The sequence below is a fragment of the Plecotus auritus genome, assembly GCF_963455305.1.
Source record: "Plecotus auritus genome assembly, chromosome: 9".
NCBI lineage: Eukaryota > Metazoa > Chordata > Mammalia > Chiroptera > Vespertilionidae > Plecotus > Plecotus auritus.
In genome coordinates, this window is record NC_137783.1 from 109,450,341 (window position 1) to 109,476,478 (window position 26,138).

Below are 26,138 nucleotides of genomic sequence, written 5' to 3' on the forward strand. Positions count from 1 at the left end.
TAGGGACTCACAGTAGCAGCTCCATAAAGCATGGCCCTCTTGATGGGGGGTGTAGGGCGGGGGGCGGGGAAGAAGAGCAGGAGGACAACTATGAAATTTCCAGTTTCCTGGACTGAGGCTGAGGATGGAGGACTTGGAGCCAGACGGACCTGAGTCCCATCTCAGCCCTGTCAATCATTGGTCAAGTGGCCTTAGGCAAGTCTTTGCACCTCTCTGAGCATGTTCCCTCATCTATAAAGAAGGGACAATATTCCTCACCTGCAGGGCTGCTGTGAAAGTTTAGTGAGAAAGAAAGAAGCCAAGTCTGAAGTCCTGGAGCTCAGAGAAGGGAGCAGCAGAGGTGGCTCAGAACCAGGCAGCATGAGAGAAAGCTAACCCGCCTTGCCTCTTCCTGCTTACTCAGCATTTTCACACATGCAGCCCCCTCGGGCCCTCCTATTGACCTATAGGCCAGGAATTTATCCCCTCAGGTGACAGATGAGGCATTGAGTCTCTGGATCTGCCCAGAGGTCACCGAGCTAGTAGGGGAACCTGACTCAGTTCCAGGAATAAAGTCTTTGCATGAAATGGGAATGTGGGTTTGGAGTCTAACTTTCAGGGTATAATGATTGAGAAATATCATCAGCACCACTTGGCTCCTAGTGGCTGTATGAGGATTTTAGGAGTAAGTGATTAGTATCCTATATAATAAAAGGCTAATATATAAATCAACTGAATGGCGAAACGACCTGTTGCTATGACACACACTGACCACCAGGGGTCAGATGCTCAAAACAGGAGCCGGGCTCAGTGCTAAGGATGTCCGATGTCTGGCTTAGACCCACTCCCCGTGGGGAGCTGGCCTAAGCCATTAGTCAGACATCCCCCGAGGCCTCCCAGACTGCAAGAGGGTGCAGGCCAGGCTGAGGGACACCCCCCCCAAGTGCACGAATTTTGTGCACCAGACCTCTAGTTGGAAATAATCACAGATTGGCCTGGCCCATAGTAGGAACTGTAAGTCCTTACTGAGATTGGTGGAGGTGCAACTTTCCTGATTCCAAATGGAAGGTGCATGGTTGAGAGAAGGAAGGTTCCTTTAGACTTTCTAGAAGCCCAGTTGCCCCTAGCTTGGCTCTGGGGGATGAAGAAATTATGCACATGAATTGGTCTGGGTGTGTGCTGGGGTTGCTGTAGGCAATTAGACAGACATGAGCAGAGCAAGGACATTGGGCCAGGTACAGAAGGTCACCAGGATGGGAAGCTTCAGGTGCCTAACAATGGACAATCAATTGTAGGGGGGACCTCACCCCGCTACACCCCAGGGTGACCATTCCTCCCCCAGCATATCTCTGGTCATGAGGTTTAGACTCCCTGACCTTTCCTCCCTAGAGATAACAACTATGCCTCAGTTGTATTTCGGCTCTAGGCCCAGAAAACCAATAAAACCAGACCAGTGACTCTAGGGCTGCCCTCAGGACCAGCTGCATTGAATAATGACCCCCTCCTCGGGTGCTGACCAATCAATCAGTGGAGACCACAACCCTGAAAGGACACACCTGCAACTACTGAATATTCTATTAACATTGCGGACGGATCACGAGAATTCTCGCTTCATATAACACAGTGTTTTACAAAGTATCATACTTTAAAAAGATATCAGCTTGTAAGAACATGTAATAAATAACTTCAAAATGCAATGGGTATTTAATTTTAAAGTGTGCCTTTAACATTTATGTAAAACATGTTTTGTATTCGTTCAATAGAAACTTACCTGGCCACTGGGTAAAGCTAGCAATAAAACCACTGGTCCGCAATGTGTTAAGATCTTCCCCTGGGACCTGCCCTAAACTCTCCACCTTTAAACCCTTAGGAAGGAGGACCCAGTGCGCTCTCCCTCCAGGGAGTACGCTTGAGCCTTTTCCTTCCCTTTACCTTTACCTTTCCCTGCCCACATCCCCAGGCGAGTTACCAATAGCTTCCTCACTCCCATGCTCCAAGGGCCCTTCTTTTACCTTCAGAACTTGTTTGCTAAGCTCATTTCTTCTGGGAATTGCTTTTTCTACCTCTGTGATTTACCCAGTAAATGTTCTCTTACAGTTTGGGTCTGGACTTTGAATTCTTTCCTAGCCCGAACCCAAGTAATGAGGTTGCTGAACCCAGATTTGGTCTGAGCCCCCACCAGTCACATGGTGCCATTCCCTCCTACAATAGGACTAACTTGCCTGATAAAGTTCACCTCAATGCATAGCACCCCACGGGGCATGGAAGACACAGGAACAGTCTTCATTTACCACCTCAGCCTCCCCATGCTGACACATCCTGGTCCAAGAATAATCCTGAACTCACCTGTGGACTAGGAGCAAGGGTCATGTACCCAGGAGCCTCTGGGAGTTAGGCTGACAAGCCCTTGAATGGCTCTTGGGCTAATCCTGCATTGAGGCCCCACTGTGGGTGGCCCAGGCTGAGGTCTGACCAATGTGTTTGCACTCCAGCTCTGCCACTTGCCAATGCGGTGTTCGTTGAGCCCTGTGCACTTTACAGAGCCCCACGATATGTGCGGATTGTAACACCATCTGCGAATTCCCCAGTTTGCAAACTTGATGCCTTTTTTTGAGTCCTGTGCTGTTGGCAAAGCCTGGCACAGTTTGCAGCTTCCAGGCCCCACGACGTTCACACAGTCCCGTGTCCTCATGCTGAGCCTGACGCTGTTCATAAACCCTCAGGGAGTTGGCAGAACCCAAGCCCTTCCCCTCTTTGCATCAACCCACATAGGAAAATGTTTTTTGGTGTGTTTTGTGGGTTTGTTTTTTTTTTTGCAAACCAGGCAAAATAGGAGACTTCATTTTCTAGAACTCACTAAGCTTGGGTACAAGGGAAGAATCCTGGGCTCCAGGCTCAAGACCTCAATTCTGGTCCCAGCTCTGTCACTGCCTTGCAGTGGCACTTTGAGCAAGTCCTTTCTCCTCTCTGAGTCTCGGTCTTCGCATCTGTTTAATGGAGATTGTGAGGTCAAGATGACGACCTTCTAAACTGTTATGAGAATTGCTGTGAGGATGCCCAGAAGATGGGGGTGGGGGCAGGAGGAACAGTGGCCAGAGGCTCCTTCCTGAAAATGTTCCAAACTGCCCGCTCAGCACCTTTGCTCCCACTTCCCCCTGGCCTGGCAGCCAGGGAGCGGATATCTATAAATGAGCCCTTGTCTGAGCAGACAAGTGAGAGCCTCAGCCAGAGCCTCAGCCTTCCCCACCCCCAGGTGCTGCCTGGGAGTCAGACCCCAAGCTGTGTAGATGTGCCCCCATGCATGGCTCTTTAAATCCATCCAAGGAAGGCAAAGTCATAGTTCTTCCACTCATGAGGACTCTGACACTCAGAGATGCCATGTGACTTGCCCAGGGCTACATGTCAGGTATACGTACAGCGGAGGTTGGGATCTGAGGCAAGGACAGCAAAGACGGATGCAGGACACTCAGGAGGTCAGAGCTGGAAAGAGCTTCAAGTTCATTTAATTCAACCCTTCCCTTTCTGAGATTGGGAGACTGAGGGCAGAGGAGAGGCAGGCTCTGCTGTATGTGTCGTGAGTGTCTGTCCTTAGGTTTCAATTTCTCTCTGTGGTGGATGAGAAACAGACCCCATCCTGCCAAAAGTTCAGGACTTCCCCATCTTTGTTGGCATGCCTCTTGGGTCAGAACCCAAAAATTTCCCAACCCCGTGAGGAGAAGCTCAGGTTGGCAGGCACATGGGTATCTGGCCTGGCTCCGCAGCCGCTCCACCTTGGCTCAGCACAGCCAGCCCTGCACATCTTAAACCCCTCTGGGAGGTTCCTCCTCAGGAAGCCCTTTTGCCCAACTGCTTCCACTTCCCACCAGCCTTTCCCTCCAGCCTAGAGAGAATGCATACCATGCTAGAAGCTCCGCACCCCTCCCTAAACGTGGCAGCCCTGTGCCCCAGAAAGAGCATGAGCTTTTCCGTCAGATAGTTCAATCCTAACCCAGTAAGAATATCCAAGACTCAGTTTCCCCATCTGTGAAATGGAGATGACAGGAGACCTTTACCTATGACTTATTTTCATGGGATTGTCAGTTAGGTCAGACCCACCTGGCACACACCTGATTTATTTATCCCTTTCCTCTGCTTCCAGAACCTCCTGGCAGAACTGCACTAAATTCTATCATCTCGCCCTATCGTCAACGTGGTATGTGCATAGCTTCTCTCTCCCAGGAGAGTGTAAGCTCCCCTGAGGCCTCGCTGGGGAACCCGAGGCTGGTTACTTGCCCTTTCTGATGCTCAGTGCCCTTGTCTGTGAAATACTTCCCATGGCTGCTATAAGGCTCAGATGAGCTGATGGATGGATTAGTCCTTGCTAAGTTCTGGAGAGCTGAGCAAATGCATGCCATTATTCATATGGAGATGATGGCAATGGCAATGACTTATAATTCTGGAAGCAGAGGAAAGGGAGAAGTAAATCAGGTGAGTGCCAGGTGGGTCTGACCCAACTGACAATCCCATGAAAATAAGTCATAGGAAAAGGCCTCCTGAGGTGGGAGGGAGCTCAAGGGCAAGTTTGGGTTCAGCAGGCAAGTTGGGTATTAGCAGGCCATTGTAGGCAGCCATTGTTCTGTGGGTGCTACAGGGTGGCCCCTCTCAGAGGTCCAGACTCGGCATTGTCTGGCCTATGGCCCCAGCCCCGGCTCTGCCACCAACACATTGGCATTGGTCAGGTTCCACTTCCTGCCAGGTCCTCAGTTTCCTTATTATAAAATGTGTGTGTGGCGGCAGGGTTGGGGGGGAGGGCTGTTAAGAGGAAAGGTCTCATTGTGCTCCATCCCTGCCTTTTGGAGGGACTGTGGGAGGTTGGGGTTTGTAAAGTGCCATGTTCGGGACGTGAGGGATTACAGTAATTAATAATTAAGCTCCTGGGAGAGAGGGCATGGGGGCGGGGATTCTGGGAAGGCTGGGAGAGAAGACCGGGAGCAAGCATGTGCCCCTGGCTGCAGGTAGTTTGGAGCAAGAGCCCCAATTTCCTGAAGACTTTGCAACACTGCCCCCCGGGGGTCAGAAAAGAGATTTGTGCTCGGGCTTTTTCTGCAGGATAACAATCAGGGAAAGGGGGCTGGAGGACTACTATCAGAAGAGGCTGAAATGGATAGGCCAGAAGCAGCCCAGGAAGAGCAATCACTGCCTGCTCCTCACTCTCCCTCCCCTCCACACAGTCTGTTCCTCTTCACACGTCTCTCAAACCAGCCAACTCCCTCCCACCACCAGCAGCTCTGGCTGGGCCAAGCCCCAGCCTCCTCTCCACCTCTGGCCTTACCTTCCAGCCCATCTTCTTAGGAACCAGAAGAAATTTTCCAACCATTAAATCTAACCATACCCATCCTCTCTGCTTAAAACCCTGTCCCTGCCCCCGACCCCGGCCCTCAGGAGAAACCCATCGTTCTAAGCCTGATCTAGAGGGACCTTGTCCCTCTGTCACTGTCTTCTGCAAGTTCAGTGTCTTCACTTGCAAGTGAGATGAAATAGTGGGTGGTCAAGAACAAGGCTTTGGGGCTGGACCAGGAGGGTGTAACTCCTGGCTTCTCCACTTGGGAGCTATGCTACTTAATTCTCTGTAGGTATTTTTGTTGTGGTAAATGCCCATAACATCAAATTTACCGTTTTAACCATTTTAAGTATACAGTTCAGTGGCATTAAGTACATTCACATTGTTTGCAACCATCACCACCATCCCTCTCCAGAAATTCTTCGTCTTCCCAAACTGAACTCCATATCCATGTGTTACTTCATTCTTTATGCTTCTGTTTTCTCACCTGTAGGATGGGGCTAAAAAATGGACATGCTTGGCACAGTGCCTCATAGGTAGGTGCTCAACAATTAGTACTGTAATTTTTTTCTATCTCTTTATCTTTAACAGACAAAATAGACTTTATTTTTTTACTTTTTATTAAATTTATATAAAATTATATAGGTTTCAGGTGTACAAATCTGTAATACATTATCTGTATATTGTATTGTAAGTTTACCACCCTAAGTCAAGTCTTCTTCCTTCACCATTTACCCCCTATACTGTCTTTTACCTCCCCCGACCGCTCTTTCCCTCTGGTCATCATCATACTGTGGTCTGTGTCTATGAGTTTTTGTTTGTTTGTGTTTTGCTTAATCCATTCACCCTTTTCACCCAGGAAACTGCTCTGGAAAGGAAGTGAAGCAGCACACATGGGTTATCTAAAGAAATCCAAAGGCTAGTCCCGCCCATCACTGGGACGCCAAGACCACCAAGCACACCCTTGCTGGCCTTGCTGTCTCGGTTGGTACTTTCTGCTGCCACCACAGCAGCCCCTCTCTGAAGAACACAGCCGTCCTCAGTCCAGGGTATTGCAGGCAAAGAGGATCTTTCAACTGGGCACCAAGTCTTGCCCCTGTGCCACCTCTTCCTAAATATGGAGGAAAGGCTTGTCATGGGCTGATCCTTGAGGAATTCTTCCAGTTCCTTTATCCTAAAACCAGTGCAACAGGACCCTGTGTGCTCAGAACTGGGCTGAGCCTGTATTTTCTGTTCAAAGAAATACATGTGATAACTCCAGACACCATCTCTGCCATATCAACAACAGGGTTGATTGTCTATGTGATTTAAAAATATTGTACATCAATTGGGGAATTTACTGATAAACTCAATGAGCAAAAAAATGCCCAATTGCTATAGAAGAGACGAAACAGGCTTCCATCAAAAACATTCAGGATGCAGTTGATCTGGAGAAGTGACAGCAGGCAGTGTTCAAAAGCACCATTGCCTTTTTCATGTCCAGAGGACTAACAGTGCTATGGCCTGGAAAGGTTACTTACTGGAAACAGCTGCATAGAGTGTACAAGGAGGTAAAGAATCGCCTGGACTATCATATCTCTGTGCAGAACACGATGTGTCGAAAGGAACAAGAGCACATGGCACAATGGGTGGAGAAGCACGTGGTGCGGAGCATCTCGGCACAGCAGGAAAAGGGGGCGGCTGCCAAGGGCCCTGCAGTTCTGAAGCTGCTTGCAAAGAAGGCTCAGGCCAGCCAGTTCTGTAAACGCATCTATCCCAATGGAGAGCGCGAGGAAGTGACTAAATGGAAACTAGGCCGTGTGACAAAACCTTTCTGTATCGCCGTTCTGCTGGAGTTACAGTTTACCCCACATAAAAACGAAAAGCTGGAGTTTCATCTAGTGCAGTGGTTGGCAGACTGCGGCTCGTGAGCCGAGGTTTGCCGCTCTGTTGACTAATGAGTTTGCCGACCACTGACCTAGACTCTCGATTCCAGTAATTACAGGCTGTTGTTGTTCCTTGTGATTAAGCCCCTATCCCAGTGGTCGGCAAACTCATTAGTCAACAGAGCGGCAAACCGCGGCTCGCGAGCTGCAGTTTGCCTACCACTGATCTAGTGAGAGAATTAAAACAATCTATTAGCCAGTGAACAAAAGAAATCCATAGGCCATTACTGCCCAATTCATTTCTGTGACTCGGGGGTTTAGGACAGCTGCTGGGGCAGCCTGCCGCATGCTTCATCCAGCAAGATGAGTCACTTCCTCTCCTGGTGGGGCTATGCACCTGAGACGGGTAAGGTAGGAAGCAGAGTGTGTGTAGGCAGCTGCTTCTCAGCCAGGCTGGCCCTCCGCAGATACTCCAGTGAGAAGTGCTGGGCAAGGAGAATTCTGCCTGGCATCGGGCCCAGGCTGGGCTGGTGCAAGACCCCCAGCTTGCCTCTGTTCTAACTCTTTCCGGAGTGGCTGGAACAAGCTAACTTGTTTTCATCAGTGTTGTTAGTTGAAACATTGTCAGCTTGCATTTTGCTTAATTCTCTCCTTCTCATGTTCCACCCCAAACACTACTCCCTCCACTCCACACACACTATTCCTAGATTTGTTCGCTCCAACTGTTCCTGGCACTCATGTCTATAATCTTCTCACCATCCGAGTGGTTCTGTCCTTGTTTAAATGCCTGCCTTTTTTTTTTTTTTTTTCCTTTGGATGGAAGATAGATCTGTCTATCTAGGGGAGGGGAGAGCCCTGGTCTGAGGTGTCCCACACGGAGCAGGCCTGGTCTCTGGCAAGGGCAGGAGTGGATCTCTCTAGCACACAGGCTTCCTGGTGGTGGTGTTACCAGACAGGGACTGGGCTTGGAGTGGGTCTGCCTTGGCTGGCCTGTAGTGTGTGGGTTCTTCACTTTGTGCAGGAAAAATTTCACAACACAAGTCCAGGTGATTTTGAGAGTACGTTTATTAAAGCTGGGGGCAGTGAAACAGAAAGGGCTGAGGATAGAAGCTACAGGAGAGAGTTCTAGAGATGTTAGAGGAAAGAAGTGAGCCACACTGGGCTGCGTGAATTCACTGAAAAGTAAGTCACAGTGCAGAAGTGAGCCAAGGCGGGGCTGCTTTTAGCTCACCGGAAAGTCAGAGAAAAAGGGGCCTTGGAGACAGGCTCAGAGGGTAAGCCCAGGATGAGCTGCTGCTGCCCATTCCTCCCCTGGTCGAAAGTCTTGTGGGGACCCTTAGTGTTTAGGAAAAGAAAGTAAAAAATTCGTGCCCAAGAAAAGGCGTGGGTGTGCTCCAGAGAGAGCCTGTGCTGGGTCCTTTGTCTTGAGGCTTTTATCTCTCTTCTGAAGGGCATTCTAAGGAAGGTCTCCAGGGAGGGTGATAACGGAATATATTAGTTTTTCAGGGGTGTCCTTCAATAAGTTGATTCATCAAAATGAGTGTATAGAGGAGTCAGGGTCATTCTCTGGTTAGTTTTATCTTTTTATTTTTATTTTTTTCTGGTTAGTTTTATCTTTACAGAATGTCATTGAAGAGGGTCGGGAGGAGATGGCCCTGTCCCTGCATGGTCTGGAATGTGAAAATCATTGCTACTAAGTGTCCTTGGTTAGGAAAGGCAGCCCTTGTGATTCACTAGCTGACTGTAAATTACTTAAATTGATGGGCTTTATTGAATTATTTTTCTCATTTTCCCTCATTCCACTTTCGAAAGAATTTTCCTAGCTTCTTACTTTCCTGCCTCACTGTCAGAATCAGAACTGGGCCCAGACAAGGAGCCTAGAGGGCCAGAAATTTCCTCTAAGCGTCTTTAAGTTGGGTACTCCTGTCTCTTGATTTAAAAATGCAAACCATCTTCCAGAAATGACCACAAGAGAAGGCACGTCAGCATAAGCAAACCAGTGCAGTCTTAGGAGTCACGCAGGCCTGAGCTGTGCCAACTGTGTGGCGTTGGGCAGTTAGTTCACTTTTCTAAGCCTCAGTTCCAACTATAAAATGGATACCATATTGGGGCCAATATTCATATATGTCAAGCACTGTTCTAAGTATGTTACTTGCATTAACTCAGTTAACAACTCCCAACTACCCATTATAATCTCCAGTTTACAAATCAGGAAGCTGAGGCACACAGAGGTTAGGAGAATTGCCCCAGGCTACACAGCTGGTAAGAGGCAGAACCAAGATTTAATCTAGACAGCCTGGCCCTAGAATTCATGAACAATAGGGCTTCACTATCTCAAAGGTCCTAGTCATCTGCCCACCAATCCCTGAGTCATGGGGTTGATACAGAGTTGAGTACTAAGCTGAGCACCTTCAACTGGGTCCCAGGCCTCTTCTGCTGATGACCATCTGAGTAACTTTCGTACGTCACTTTCTTCCTCAAATCTCATGTTTCCCTCCCACAACAGGAAGAGCCTGAACCCCAGCTGATGACTCCTCGATTCTGCTCTAGCTGACAGCCTCCTGATGTACTCTCCTATCTTGGTGCTGTATGTGCAGTTCCCCCTAGTCAGATGCCCTTACTCCCTTTGTCAGAGAATTAGCACTTATCCTTCAAGGACCACCTCCAAGTCTCCACCAATTTCCCCTTTCCCCGAGTGTTTTCTGACTCCTCCAGAAAGAAAACGGACAAGGTCAAGATCATATCCTAGTTTTCTACATGGCCTTGGGCAGCGAGCATTGTACAGGTTGGCCAGACTCTCAGGGAACTTTTCATCAGCCCATTCCTCTGCCTCCAGCCAAAAGGCAGCTGGAGGGTGAAAAACCACCGAGGGGAAGAGAGACATCCAGGGGGTGGCTATGGTGGTGATGGCAATGGAACTCTTCACAGCACTTCACGGTTTGCAAAGTACTCACACCCAGAGTATCTTAACCTTCACGCTAGCCCATATTGCTGGTACTGTCACCCTATTCACAAAGGGAGACAGCAGCCGAGACAAGTGAAGTTACCTGTCGAAGTGGAGCTGGTAAATGGAGGAGCTGTGTTTGGTCCCCAAAGTTGATGCCACTCTGCCTCCTAGTGGCAGGAAGGATGATGCCAGGGATGAGCATGTGAGAGGCCCCAACGTGGTCCCTGATTCTAGACTCCTCTCTGCAGAGCTCCGTGGGCCTCCTGCCCACAGCCATGAAGGCAATGTGGGCTCTTCCTGGATGTTTTTATAACTTCCCTTTCCTCCTTGGTACTTTCCTTTCTAGCCTCTCGCGTCTGTTGGATCCTCACGCTGCTGAGGGTGAGGAGCAATGCTGGTGAGATGGAGAGAGAGCGTCACTGATTACGTTGCTGGCAGGCAGCTGGCCTCCACTCTGGTGGGACCTTCAGAGTTGTTTCTGTTCTGAACTCAAAAATGTTCCTGAAATACACGGGTTTCCTCCTGGAGACATTTCTGGACCTCCCCATTCTCTGAGGAGGGTGAAACCTGGACTGTGAATGTTATGGACCTTCCATGGCCCCAGGAGAGAGAAACAGGGCTTGTGCAATTTCAGTGGGCAATGCTAATGACACCTGCTTATTTCCTTCACTTTTTTTCAACCTGCACCACACTAGCACAGAGCTTGCTCTCAAGAGATGCTTACTCAATGAACAAACCCATTTTACAGAAGATGAAACAGAGTCTTCAAGAGCTAAATTCCAGGCTTGGATCTGTATCAGTCTGGCACTAAGATCTGAGTATGTATTTACCATACAGCCTCCCATTAGGTGGAAAACAAACTCTCCCACAATCTCAGCATCTCCACAAAATCTTCCCACCACTTCTGTCTTAAGTGAGACTTCTCCTCGACCTGGGCCACTAGATCTGCAAACTTGTCTTTATCTCCCCCTCCCCATCCCCACTTTTTTACCTGCTTCTCTCCCACCGGACTCATGAGAAGTCTAGATCCTGGGCTCAGAAGCTTCTCTTCTTCTCTGTTAACAAACCCTTCTTCTCCCATTCCTTCCACTGGCTAATTCCCATCAATAAATGGTGGGAAATCTGCTCAAATATCTCTGATTTAAAAATAAAACAAAATCCTCCCTGATCCCTCATTGCCCTAAAACAGTGGTCGGCAAACCACGGCTTGCGAGCCACATGCGGCTCTTTGGCCCCTTGAGTGTGGCTTTTCCACAAAATACCACGTGCGGGCACGCACGTACAGTGCGATTGAAGGAGTACCCTAATTAAGTTAATAACAATGTACCTACATATATAGCCTAAGTTTAAAAAATTTGGCTCTCAAAAGAAATTTCAGTTGTTGTACTGTTGATATTTGGCTCTGTTGACTAATGAGTTTGCCGACCACTGCCCTACAACCATTCACTTCTCTTCACAGCCAAACATCTTGAAAATGTTATCTACTCTCTATCTACTCAATTCCTCATTTTCCATACCCTCCTTTCCACTGGACCTGTTCACCAGTGACCTCTTCCTTGCTGGATCCTCAGGACACTCGTCACTGCTCACCCTTCCGGTCACATCAGCAGCTTTTACTGCTGCTGGCCACATGTGCCCCTTGGAGCTCCTCTGTGCTATCACACATCCTCTCCGGGCTTTGCTCACTCTCTCCCACCATTTGTTTCTCAGCATCTCTTACATACCCTTCTTGTCCTGCCTCAGTCTCATGCTGGTTTCCTCCAAGCATGAGGTTCTGTCCTTCTCACTCTACACTCCCTCTAAGTTCCACAGAGCATAGGCCTCCTAAGTCTTTGTTTGCAACTCAGCTCTCACCTTAGTTCCGGACATAAACCCACACATATCTGTCAGGTATCCCCACTTGGATGTCCCACAGACTCCTCAAATGCAACATGTCCAAAAACAAACTCAATGTCTTCTTCCCATCTACACTGCCCATCACCTGCCACCATGTTCTCTCAGTCAATATTGCCGCCATCTCTCCTGTCACCCAATCCAGAATACTGAGCATCATCTTGGACGCTTCCACATGCAGTTATCAAATTCTGACTACTTTGCCTCAAACATTTCGGTAAGCCTTGATAGTTAAGAGGTGTAGGCCTTGGAAAGAGAGAAGATTCTAACAGCAACTCACTGTTGTCCCAGAGGAGGGACCAAAGCAGGCTTAGTTACTTAACCTCTCTGAGCTTCCTTATCTATAAAGCAAAGTAATAAAAACCACTGCTCAGATAGACTGACATGAAATATGTGACCACCTGGACACAGTCACTAGCATAAACAAGCACTCAATAAAGGGCAGCGGCTTCTGTTATCGGAATCATGATTACTTCTTTCTGTTCCTCTCCTTGTTATCCAGCTCTCTGCTGGGTTTTCCTATTTCTAGAATCCTCTCCCACTCACATTTTTTCTCATTTGTCTAGTTAGTTGGCTCAGGGGTAGACCAAGAGTTAGCAAATCTGAGACCAGATCCTGCCCTGTCCTTGGCTTGCTATGACATGGGCAATTCTTTTCACGTCGGAGCCTCGGTTTTCTCATCTGTCACATGGGGATACCAATTGCTGCTCAACACAGGCTTCATAGACCACAGAGGTCTGTGCCCCAGAGAGGACTATTCATCTTGTTGTTCTAATATCAGCAAAGCCCAGTGGTAGCTGCTAATCAGCCACTTGGGAATCCCCAGAAAAACATTACTCAGGGCCCCAGGAGAAGGGAATGTCAATGGGCAGGGCCTCAGCAGGCTAAGGATGGGCAAGGCCTAGAAGTTTAATGGGACCTGGCTCAGCCCCAGTCTGGTCCTCCCCATTGAGGCTGTGTTGGCTTGGGGAGAGGATGGAGCAGCTGGAGTGGCCTGGGTTGCAGGTGAGCTGGGCCACCTTGCAGAGATCTCGGGTATGAAAGCTACCGAGAAAGTGCCCAGAGCTGGTCAGAGCCCAAGGAGGGACAAGGTTCTGGGAGAGCAGGGTGTAGGGGTGCAGTTAAGGACCCTCACACCACTATGATAGGAGCTCTAAGAGAAGGGAGATGGGTTGAAATATTTCTGCCCCAATTACAGCATTCTGGCTGGCTCTGCTGCTGTCTTGCTAACCGTGATGTTGGCCATGTCATGGCCCCTCTCTGGGGCCTCCCTCACCCTGTCAGCAACAGCAGGGAAGCAGGACCAGAAGCTCTCCATAAAGTCAAGCATTGTCTCACTGCAGGGATGCTAGAGGGGAAGGCCTGGAACCTCAGGCCAGCCATGCTCCCGTCTCTGCCTGTGGAAACACTGAAAAGCAAGGTGCCCCACTGCGACTCCGGTTTTATAGGGGAGGAGTCAGAGCCAACCTCCAGGCCCAGTGAACCCCCAGGCAGCTGAGGGAAACACTCAGAATGATCTGTGCTGCCAGACAGGGTTGCTTCAGTGCCTCTCCCATGGTGGGCCCTCAGGAGCCCTGGGCAGGAGCCAGGAGTCTGGCTTCCAGTGCAGCAGCTCTGCCAACAACTCCCTCTGTGACCTTGAGCAAGTCACTCCCTTCTCCAAGCTCTTTTTATTTGAAAAATAGGGGAAATGGGGATTGGATGACATCGCCTGCATTTTAAGGACAATTCTGGCTCTGACACTGTGATTGCCCAGCAAAACCTGCACCACCAGCTTCATGGGCCCAGTGAGTGGAGGGAACAGCCTCTCAGGGAAATGCAGTTTGTGTCAATTTAGATGCTAAAATAAAAGAAAATAAAAATCCCTTCTGACTAGTCCACTATGGGGGAAAGTTCAGTTTAACCCATTCATTCCTTAATTGATTTACTTAAAAATATTTGCTGAGGGTCCATTGTGAGCTGGGTTTCCCCGGGCCGCTGGTGTGCAACATTGCTGCTTGGGACCTGGGGCCTGGCGGCCATGACCATTTTCCACACAGATGTGCCCAGTCCATCTCTTCTTTACATCATTTGTTGAAAAGGGTTTTTTCCCCCCCATGGAGAACCTCCATTTAGTAATCAGTCCATCTAAAACTGTTTGAAAATTTCCTCAGAAAAAAACACACAGAAATTTATAGTTGTCTCTGACATCAGCCTAAGAAATGGAGAGAAGAAAAATAAAACCTTTGGTCTAATTTTTCCCGAGATGGAAACCAGAGTTTCTGAACCCTCCAGGTGGCCTGGCTTGGTGGGCAGAGTCCAAGGCCAGAGCCAGGAGGCCTGGTTTCCAGGACCAACCGGGCACTGACCTGCTGCTCCCCATCCCCACCCTGAGTCTTCATGTGTGAAGAAAGGTTCAGGGCCTGAACAGTCTGCAGGGCCATTTCCACTGTTACATATTCTGTGGCCTGAGAAGAGTTGTGTTAGAAAGGGGAGAAACTGGGTGATTTTTGGAAAACCAAGTAGAACTGCTCCAGGGTATGTGGGGGCGGAGAGGCAGTGATCTGAATGTCAGCACAACCTGGCCCTGGATCGCTCTGTCAAGGTAAAGAATGAGTCACACTCCCCTCAGCTCAATTCCGTGGGTTGGAAAGTCTCGCTTCGGAGGTCTTGGGCTGCCACGATGATGTGCGGGGACTTCTTCACTGCGAGCGCTTGGTCTTCTCTCTTGACACTGGTTCTGGGATGTTTCAGTTCTCTGTGGTGCCCTCTGAGCTGGTGGCCACTCCAGGGTGTGGGCATGAAATAGCTAAATAGTAACACCTGCCAAGCTGCAGCAGTCGGGAGAAGAGAAGACATATGGAGTGACGTGGGAGGGACCCTGGAGTCTGTTTTTCCCCAATAGAAGGAGAATGCACCTTCAATTTGGATTCCATTTGGGAAATGTCTCCTTCTGCCAAAGGTGTACACAATGCCTCTACCCTCCCAGGGTGACCAATATCCAGATTTGCTGGGAACCGAGTGATTTCCTGGAACATGGGGCTTCCAGTGCTAAAACCAGGCAGTTCTGGGCAAATCAGGATGGTTAGTCCCTAAATATGACCAAGAGACAGAATACAAACACAGGTTACAGGGCACCCAGGTTAGACTGAGGCAGATGGAGAACCCGGCAGCAGCTTAACCCGTTCTGTGCTAAGCAGACAGCATCCTGGTGAACTCCATGGAGGAATAGGCCCTCCTATCAGCACCACCACATCATATCACAGAATGGGAACCCTCAAGTGAATGGAAATGTAGAGACAAAGAATGCTGATTCAAGAGAAATGGCATCCCGGCTCAGAAGGAGCAGGACGAGAATGGCCTGGGGCATGGAAGAGGAACTAAATCCCGAGCTGCACAGGGTGGTTCTTGCAGCCATCCCTGAAGAAGGGTCCCACCAGCGCCAGAGAGCTCCCAAGCTGGAAGTCCTTATCAGAGTCCACTGACAATCATCTAGGGCAGTGGTCGGCAAACCCATTAGTCAACAGAGCCAAATATCAACAGTACAACGATTGAAATTTCTTTTGAGAGCCAAATTTTTTAAACTTAAACTTCTTCTAACGCCACTTCTTCAAAATAGACTCACCCAGGCCGTGGTATTTTGTGGAAGAGCCACACTCAAGGGGTCAAAGAGCCGCATGTGGCTCGCAAGCCGCAGTTTGCCGACCACTGATCTAGGGTCAGAAGTAGAGTCAATGGAACATTAAAGTACATGGAGTTTTCTTTCACTCCTGTGTTTAGCTTCATCAATCTCAACCAGTCATCCTGGTGTCTTCACAAGGCCTCAAGTTAAAGAGCTCCATTCAGGAACTGCTGTGTAGATATATCTGGACGGACTGGACTTGTGCCAAAGGACAGCAGTCAAGATTCCGGTGCTGTTAGCGGACTAAGTCTGGTAATTGGTCCACCAACATTATCACAACCAGAGTGTTCCTCCGCCTGTGGGAGCAGGAACTAGGCTACCACATCGGACATCCTTAAAGGAGCCACATGAACTAATAAAGAAGCTACTTGATTTTTTACATTTGAATATAAATGGGTGCTTCTCAAGAATATTTCTCTCAGATAGAATAAATTTGTCCCCCAAAACCTACAATCTGATTGATGTGGTTCATTTAGATTACTTAAAAAAAAGAGAGAGAGAAAAGAAAAAGAATCAATGGATCCAGGTTTAGAAGGTTGCTTAAAAGTCTTTACTTTGGCTCCTATACAAATATTGAACTTCATATGTAGCATTTCAGTCAAAAAGATCCCGGCCTTCCATACCTCTAGTTACATGGAATTCGCTAATTTTGAAGCCACCTTTTTGCTTAATGGGATAGTTCTGATTATAAGAAACTTAGCCATATCTGAGCCCCTGGAGCTGCTAATCCTGGCTCTAGTTCTCTGTAAGTGTCGTTCCTGCCCTTTGACAGCCCTGCAGGGGTTCACCAGACAGGAACAGCTCTTTCAACCATTGCTCACTAGACACTTCACTATCCTGGGCATCTTAGCTGTGCAATGAAATTCCAGGCACAAAGAAACTGTCAGGATTGAGATCCAGGCTTGGAAAGAAAAAGGTTGCATGTTCTAGTTAACGTTTCCTTGGTTGATCTGACTTCCAGATGTGCTGATGTTCCAGTAGCTAATTTAGGTTCCATGGGATTTTTAAAAATTCTTCTTTTTTTTGTTTAAATCCTCACCCAAAGACATGCTTAGAGAGAAGAAGGGGCTGGGTTGGGAGAGAGAGGGAAACATCAATGTGAGAAAGAAACATCGATTGGTTGCCTTCCGTACATGCCCTGACTGGGGACTGAACGAGCAACCCAGGTATGTGTCCTGAATGGAACTGGCAACCTTTCAGTGCACAGGACAACGCTCAACCAACTGAGCCACTCCATCTGGGCATGTCATTTATGAATAACGACTTTTATCTATTCCTTTCCGATACTTACGCCTTTTATTTCTTCACTTACCTTTTTGCACTGGCTCAGACGTCCAGCACCATGTTGAATAAAAGTGGTGAAAGAAGATAGGCTGTCTACTTCCTGATCTGAGAGTAAAAGACATTCAGTTTTACACCATTAAATATGCTAGCTCTGGATTTGTCATATATGCCCTTTATTAAGCTGGGGGTGTTCTTTTCTATTTTCCATTTTTCTGAGAGACTTTAACATGAACTCTGCTTTGGAATCCTAATAGGATATCTTGGTGAGTATAAAATGCTAGGCTAGGAGGGTTTTTTCTGTTTACATTGTGATGATGTTATCCCACAGTCTGCTGGCTTTCAGAGTTTCTGTTGAAAAGACAGCTCTCAGTCCTATTGTTGCTACATTAAAAGGAAAGTTTCTTACTTTCTGTGGCTATTTTTTAGTTTTTCCCTTTCACATAGGTTTTTAGAAGTTTGACTATGATGCAATGTGGTTCCTTTATGGGTTTTTGTTGGTTTATTTTTTTGGCTTGGGATTTGCTGAGCTTCTTAAATCTGTAGGTTGATTTGTCACCAGTTTTGGAGATTTCTCAGACATTATTCTGTACAAATGGTTTCTGCATCATCCTTTTCTCTTCTACTTTGGGGACTTAAAATGCATGTATGTTAGATCCATCCACTTAGATAGGGCTTGGGTTCCAACCTCTGACTCTCCAACATCATGTGGCTGCTCAAATCTTTCTGCAGCTCTGTAGCCTCCCAGCTGCTATATTCTCCTAGTTTCTCCAGGTCTTTTCCTATACATGCACCTTAGGAGTTGGTCAAGGACTTGAAGGGAATTTGTATACAGATTGGGATCTTCTTTCTCTCTGTAAGTACCCTGCTCTCCAGGATTTTGCCCCTCTAGCGTCAGTCACTTTGATTACCCACATTCCAACTCCATATCTCCTCAGGCAAGGGAGACTTCCCTTTTCTAATTCAGCTCTATTCTCCAGTCCTGCAAATTGGGAAATGCCCTCAGGTAAAAAGCTGGAGTCCTGTGGAACTCACCTCATGAGCCTTCCTTCTTTCAAGGACTGCAATTCTTCAACACCTGCTCTTGGTTGTTCTCTGAACAATTGTTTTATATCTCGTCCAGCTTTTCTAGTTGTTTTCACCAGGAAGGTTAGTTAAAACAAGCTATTCTGTCATAGCCAAAACTTTAAAATCCTCTTTGAATTTTTGAGGTAACACGTGATAGTAATAGGAGGATCACAGCACTGGACCTAGAATTTTAGAGTGAACCCGTACTTTTTTCTGTAGACAACTATTCTCCTTTTGAAAAATAGTTCCTGGTGCAGACTTGAATGCTTGACCAGGGAACACTTAATGACTATGGGACCCTAAGCTGTCCCTTATGTATTGGGTATGAATTTGAACAAAGTATAAAATTGGATATGTACAGAAATATCCCATCATCAATTGCAAATAATAAATGTTATATTAGGTCAAGTAGATCTCAAAGGCGTAAGTAAATTGCATGAGCAGTTGTCTTAGACTCCCATGACACACAATCTTGCTACATTGACACCTTTCCATCAACTCTAACATACAGCCTCTTGGAAGCTGGACTGTAACCAACTCCCTCAAGAAGAAAAACATTCAGGCCTGACTTACTGTTTTTCAAAATATGCTGAGTCCACCCAAAAGTGGACTGCTGCTGCATTATGGCCCCATTCAGAAGGGCCTGAATGATCAACAAGAAGGTAAATCCTGTCAGTGGGCAGAATCTTGGGCAGTGCAACTGGCTTTTTTTCCTGGTAGGTTTAGAAGGCGCAATGGAAAGAGGTAAGGCTCTATACAAATTTATGGGCAATGCCTAATGGTTTGGCTGGAATATGAAGGAACTTGGAAAGAAAAGATGAGAGGATTCATAAAGAGGGAATCTGGCCCTAACCGGTTTGGCTCAGTGGATAGAGCGTTGGCTTGCGGATTGAAGGGTCCCAGGTTCGATTCCAGTCAAGGGCATTACCTTGGTTGCGGGCACATTTGATTGTCGCATGGAGATCAGTCAGACTCATAATGAGAATGAAGGTTACACCATTGCAGTAAAGTGTTGGGCCGTTGAGGGCTGTTAAAGATATTCTCCTCATTATCAGCAAAGCCTAGGGACATCCTTGCCCCCTCTCGTTAGGAGATGTGAGGGAGTCCATCCCTGAGGAATGGTGGGTGCAGTGCCCCATAGGAGCATCATCTTAAGGGAAGTACCCCAGGAGGCCTCCTAGAAAGGAGGGGCTGAGGGTTGAATGGGCTATGACTCAGCCTTCAACAAGGGCTTGCACAGAGACACCACCGGAAACACCAGTATGAACCAGGCTTAACAGGTGAGAAGAGCTAGGGATGGAGTGCCCAGAGATAGGCAGAGAAAACTGGGGTGGGGAGGCAGGGGCAGGGAGGCCAGAGCCTATAAACCAGGGATCAAGAAGACTTACTGGGTGTGCACAAAAGGTAGGGAACTAGGATCCAGGATGGCTGTGCATGCATGGGCTGTGAGATCTTAGACCACATATTCCGGCAGGTCTGGGTAAGAGAGGGTGCTCACAGGTGGGATTCAAATCACCTTGGCCAACAGCTTCCCACAGGAAAGCAAGACTGATGCCAGTAGTAACCATTGGAAACACTAGCAAACTTTGCACTCTTGCATGTTCCAGGTTCTGGTGTAAGCTTTGTCCAGAACTCTCTCTGTAAAGACTCACAACAACCCCAGGAGGTCACAATGAGGGAAACGGGCTGAGGGGGGAAAATGGTTTGCCCAAGATCACACAGCTGAAGGCAGGAGTTGGGATTGCAATTCAGTCCTTTCTGACTCACAAATCCACACACTTAAGCACTAAGGTCCACGTGACATAATGAATGTAAAGAACCCACTGGCAGCAGATGCTCACTAGGTGGACTTTTCCTCTAAGCTCCTCACTGAACCAATGAGAAGACCAAGGCTCAGGGCCCCAAAGTCACAGCAGTGAGTGGCAGAACCGGCTCAGGAGCCAGCACTCACAGCTGCCAGGCGGGGCTCAGTCTCTTACAGCAGGTCGGCTAAGGAACAACCTCTCCCCAGCCATGGCCTTGGACAATTGCCTGTCATTTTCTGGTCCTTAGCTTCTCATTTGTTGAAGGGGTATAACCACACCCTGGCAGGGCTGGATGAGAAGTGATGATGTACATAAAGTATGTAAAGTGCACACTCGGGTGATTGGTTGTTCTGTTCTTCGCTGTCCCCACCAGCACCGGAGCTGGCTCACAGACTATCTTGACGAGGAGAACCTGCTGGGGCAAGTTCTGTGCCCTGAGAAACAGCACCCTTTAGGCCCTAAGCATCACTCAGATGCAGTAAAACAAGAAGGGTGCTTTGAAATATCAAATGTGAAATTCTTTCAGGAAGTATTTTTGGTGCCCCTGCCTTGTGATGACCCAGAACATGTCTGCTCTACCTGTTGGATAGTCCAGCACCACCTGGCAGTGAGTAGCATGGGCCCCCTCTCCACCAGGGCCTCAGCACCCCTTCCTCCATCTCTAAAGCAGTGGGACAGAGGAGGCGGGAGAGAGGCAGAGCTGGACTTGATGGCCTTAGGACTCCTCTGGCTTCGGCCCTCTTTGTTTCTGCCCCTCAGATCCCCTACTCTGCCTCACCTGGAACCCTCAGCATGACTGCCTCTCTGAGAACAGAATTGTCCAGGGCAGGGCAGTTTGCACCCCTTCGGGTGTGAGTAAAACCTGGTCGTGAACTTGTTGGATGGGGTTTGGTTAACTAAGGGATAACCCTTTCAATGTGGGACAAAGCAGCTTCACTCTTTTGCTAGGTCTGGAGGGGGAGCCGACTTCTGGATCATTATTTCAAACAAGGATTTGCATTGTCAGGTACCGATTCCCAACTTAGTACTTACCATATACAGACTCAGATAAAATTCTGAAATAGAGATTTGTCTTATGTTATCCATGAAAAAAAAAAAAAAAAAAAAAAAAAAAAAACAGAAAGGGAAATAGAAAACCTTGGTCCTAATATTTTCTCCCCTGTAAACTTGAAATTCTGGATTCTCTGGGGGACAGGAGGGAGGGGAAATGGCAGAGAAGAAAAAGTCCTGTCCTAAGAATCAGAGACCTGAGTTCTGGTGGTGACTCTGCAACCAATGCAGGTGGCACCCGAGAAAGACCCTTCTCAGTCCCTGGCCTTCAGGGGAAATTGGTTGGCCTTGAAAATAAAATAAAAAAAATAATAAAAGATTTTTCCAGTTTTTACATTGGTGGTTTTATGCATAAGAGGTGTTGTGAGAAGAGAAAGAAATTAGAGGTGACTCCAGGAAAATCACAAGGACACTGCTCACGGAATCACCAGGATCAAAGAAGCAGTCATACCACTGTCAACATGAACTTGCCGGGGGTGGGGGTGGGGTAGTTGCTTAGTCTGAGGGACAAGTCTAAAGTGGTGGTGGGGGGGGGGCGGGGGTGGATCAGCATTTCCTTTAGCTCAAGTCCCCCAGGTCTGTGGGTTGAAAACATTCCCTTCTGATTCCTCTGGGAAGAGTTCTTTGGCTTTGAGCAACTACTGCAAACACATCTTCAGTTCCTATCAACCATGCCTCCCAAGCCTTCCCGGGTCACATGACAACTTCTGACCAGGGACTTGGGAAGCCTGCTGGGCAGTGGGCACTCAATGGTTAAACAGGAGCATCTGCTGGGCTGCAGCAGCCAGTAGGGAGGTGAATTCAATGGAGCAACACAGACATTGTCTTGGATTCTCTGTTGCTACCCAACTGTGGGAGAACCCATTATGAGTTCAAACTCTAATCAGAAATGACCCTTCCCACCAAGAGCATGTTCATTGTCATTCCCCTCACTGTAACATGACAAAGGCCCCACACCCAGAGACAAGATACAAAGTACTCAGCTTAGATGGAGGCAAGCAGAACCATAGCACCAAGCAAACGAGAGAGAAAGAAGCCATTTCCTGGTTAATAACTATGGTGGGAAGACAACATGTCGCTGTAAACCTTGGAGAAATCAGCCCTCCCTGGCAATGTGGTGACAAAGATGTCACTTTTTTTAAAAACTTAAAGTAAATGCCAAAAGAGAAAGGAGTGTAGAGGCCTGGTTTAAGAGATCTGATATTCCCAAAAGGATCAGATGGGATGTGGAAAAGAGGGCCAGTGGAAGTTCTCCCATAACACTTAACACAATTGCAGTTAAATAATGGTGTAATTTATTGCTTAATGTCTTTCTCTGCCACTAGAATTTCAGCTCCATGAGGTTGGAGCTCTCTGTCTTGTTCAATGTGTCTACTACAAAACCATGTGTTATATGTGCCAGCTCATGGTTTTGTGTATCATAGGTGCTTTTTCCATACTGGGTTCAAAAAGAAAACAGGATAGGATGAAGAGAGGGCCCATCATGTTTCTTTTAAAGCCACTGTAAATAAATACGGTTACATTAACTATACAGTGATCATTGTTTAATTCTCATTCCAGAATCACTGATTATTCTGGTTTCCAGATGTGCCTGGCTCCCACGTTTTCACCACCCACCTTCTGGGCATCCAGCTTAACTCATCATGCAGACCACAGCCTGTAATGGATCAGAGGATTCCTCGACTATCTCCTACCTAACAGGCATCCCCTCTCTGCCGAAATCTCTCTTCCTTTCTGTCTTCTGTGTCTTTCTCCTCCTCTATCTGCTCGTTGTTGCAGGTAACACCCTGATCCTGGTGGCTGTGGTGGCAGAGCCCAGCCTCCACAAGCCCATGTACTTCTTCCTGATCAATCTCTCTGTCTTGGACATCCTTTTCACCACAACCACCATCCCCAAGATGCTTTCCCTGTTTCTGCTTGGGGACCACTTCCTCAGCTTCCCTGCCTGCTTCCTGCAGATGTACCTCTTCCAAAGCTTCTCCTGCTCTGAAGCCTTCATCCTGGTGATCATGGCCTATGACCACTATGTGGCTATCTGCCGCCCACTACACTACCCTGTCCTCATGACTCCACAGACCAATGGGGCACTAGCAGCCAGTGCCTGGCTCACTGCCCTCCTCCTGCCCATCCCAGCAGTGGTGCAGACATCCCACATGTCTTTTAGTTCTGTGGCCCAGGTCTACCGCTGCTTCTGTGACCACTTGGCTGTGGTCCAGGCTTCCTGCTCTGACACCACGGGCCAGACCCTCATGGGCTTCTGCATTCCATGGTGGTGTCCTTCCTTCCCCTTCTGCTGTTGTTTCTTTCCTATGCCCATATTCTGGCCTCCATTCTTCACATTAGCTCCCAAGAAGGACGTTCAAAAGCCTTCTCCACCTGCAGCTCCCACCTCCTGGTGGTTGGCACGTACTACTCCTCTATTGCCATAGCCTATGTGGCCTACAGAGTTAATCTGCCCCTGAACTTCCACATTATGGGCAATGTGGTTTATGCTATTCTCACACCTGTCCTCAACCCTTTCATTTACACGCTGAGGAATAAGGATGTCAAAGCAGCCATCACCAAAATGGGATGTCCCAAGGGCCTAAAGAATGCTGGGAAACCCTGATTCATAGGTATAACTTGATCTATTCACAAACGCCAATAACAATAGAGGGAAAAGTTGACAGTTGAAGCAGCCAGATAGTTAGAACAATAATTCTCAAAATACAGTCTTAAGTATTCCTCCGCTGTAATAGAATAATAATTTTCTTTCCTTAATTCACAGACAAAATGGATGGGAGTTTTCTATTTCATTTTTAAGCTATGAATCCCAGCTTCACAAGACTGTGAATACAATTGTGGTCACATTCCCATTAATTCAAAGTATTTTGATTCTCTGAGATGCCAAGTATTTGACCAGCAATAAATTCAGTCTTTTTCCTTGTATCTCTTCTTCCAGTATTTCTAAACATCCCCAGGATTGTTGACACCTAGACACAAATCTGTCTTGCCCTTATTGTTAGAACAGCACCTTAGAAACCCCCTTCACGGATAAAGTCTGACTGCTACCATTTCAATCCTTGTTGCCTAAAAATTCACTGCCACTACCAATATTTCAACACCAGTCACACTAGATATTTACCTCTGGACCCTCATGGGGTCACTCAAGAGCAGGCCCTTCCTTTAGCGTATGCTTAGGCAAGTCGTGTTCCCTTACCAAACCTGTGTGGGCACCACAGCATTACAGTTCTTTTGGTTCTCAGCCACACCATAGTTTTCCCATCCATGACAATGGGGAGCTTAGCAGAGAAGTTTGCCCTTAGCAGTAGGATCCTGGGTCCAGGACCTCTACTCTTTCTCAAAACAATGTCCTACGAAGTCCTCTTTCTGGCTTAGTGGCCAGCCCTGTCTCCTTGTTCCCTTCCCCTATGCCTCATTTCCTCTTGAATACCTGTTGAATTTAACCTAAGGGCTTGGAGAGAAATTGTTTCGCTCTCTACTCCACTACCACCCAATAAACAACTTCAAAAGTACCCTCACGTCACCACTGAAGTTCTGCTTTGTGCAACTCTCTTCTGGTATCTATTTCCATTTCAGTTCAGGGCTTTGGTTTCCTGGATGAGCCTCATGACATCCTTTCATGTTCAGTTCCCTTTCTAGATGGAACAATGAATTAATCACATGAAGACTGGATCAGAGCAACATGGAATACCAGGCTAGTTCCACCCCCACACACTATTGTGGCTCCTCGTCACATTTTCCATGAGTGGACATGAAATAACAACAACAACAATGACAACAATAATAATGTTTTTCACCTGGAGCTTTATCTGCTAATTGGCAAGTCTCTCTGTATTTCCAAATTTTAAAAAACTGTTTTAACTTCATGCATCAAAGGACGCCACCAAGAGAGTATGAGAAGACAACACACAGAAAGGGAGAAAATACATCTAATATATTTTTTTGCAAATCACATATCTGGTAAGGTATTAATATCCAGAATATATAAAGAACTCCTACAACTCAACAACAACAAAAAACAAACCTAACTCTAAAAATGGGCAAAAGACTTGAATAAATACTTCTACAAAACAGATATACAAATGCCCAATAAGAACATGAGAAGATGCTTAACATCACCAGCCATCAGGTAAATTAAAACCATAATGAGATACTACTTTGAACCCATTAGGATGGCTATGATAAAAAATCGAAAATAATAAGCATTGGTGAGGATATGGAGAAATTGGAACCCTTGGGAAAAAATGGTGCAGGCACTGTGGAAAACAATACAGAGACTCCTCAAAAAAAACAAAATGAACATAGAAATACCAAATGATCCATCAATTTCTCTTTTGGGTATATATTCAAAAGAATTGAAAGCAGGGCCCTAAGAGATATCTGTAAACCTATGTTTATAGTGGCTTTATTCACAATAACCAACTATCCATCAACAGATGAACAAATAAACAAAATGTGGTATATACATACAATAGAATATAATTCAGGCTTAAAAAACAATAAAATTCTGATACATGCTACAACATGGATAAAACCCAAAGATATTATGCTAAGTAAAATGAGCCAGACACAAAAGGACACATCATATGATTCCACTTATATGAGGCATGAGGAATAATCAAATCATAAAGACTGAGAGGAAAACAATTGTTACAGGAGCTGGGGGTGGAGAGGGGAAGGAAGAGTTCCTGTTTTATGTCTATGGAGTTTCCATGTGGAATGATGAAACGCTTCTGGAAACAATGGTGATAGCTGCACAACATTGTGAATCGATTTAATGTCACTGTAGATTACATTAAAAATGGTAAATTTTATATCACGTATATTTTGCCACAATCAAAGTATATTTAAAAAACAGTTTCACCAGGCCCTAGGTCCCAGGCCCCTGAGAGGCTGCCCGTTGTCAGATGCCCACCCCTGGGTCATAAGCTGTGGCCAGAGGGAGGTATGTTGTTCAATCACATGGCTTACCACGGACACAAACAGTAGTGGAGCAGCTTGCCGTAAAAAGTGGGGTGGGAGGAAAGGCATTTGACACCTGCTGCACTTAGGGGAGTCCTTTCCCCATCTGTATCAGGAGATTGTTGTGAAGATTTGAGTGAGAGCAGGTAATTTCATCCCCCCAATGTCTTGAGACTGCATCCGCTCCTCTCCATCCCCATTTCATCAACCCTGGGGCAGATGTTACCACCTTCTCTCTCCTGAATGAGCACAATGGTCTCCTCACTGGACCCTCCACCTGTGTGCACACCCTCCATTCCATAAG

General features: G+C 47.1%; 1 protein-coding gene and 1 pseudogene across 2 annotated transcripts; both read left to right on the top strand.

Moving 5' to 3' along the window:
• The first annotated feature begins 5,806 nt into the window (after positions 1 to 5,806).
• On the top strand, positions 5,807 to 15,215 carry LOC308233639 (ATP synthase F(0) complex subunit B1, mitochondrial-like; annotated as a pseudogene). The gene is made up of 4 exons: positions 5,807 to 5,835; positions 6,257 to 7,074; positions 7,486 to 7,570; positions 15,184 to 15,215. The product of its transcript is annotated as an ATP synthase F(0) complex subunit B1, mitochondrial-like (transcript).
• A 7,297-nt stretch (positions 15,216 to 22,512) lies between these two features.
• Positions 22,513 to 23,477, top strand: OR2AT4 (olfactory receptor family 2 subfamily AT member 4; the record flags this gene model as incomplete). The annotated part of the gene is given in 2 exon segments (XM_080640623.1): positions 22,513 to 23,131; positions 23,134 to 23,477. Coding segments are annotated over 2 exon segments (963 nt in total).
• Positions 23,478 to 26,138: the final 2,661 nt, after the last annotated feature.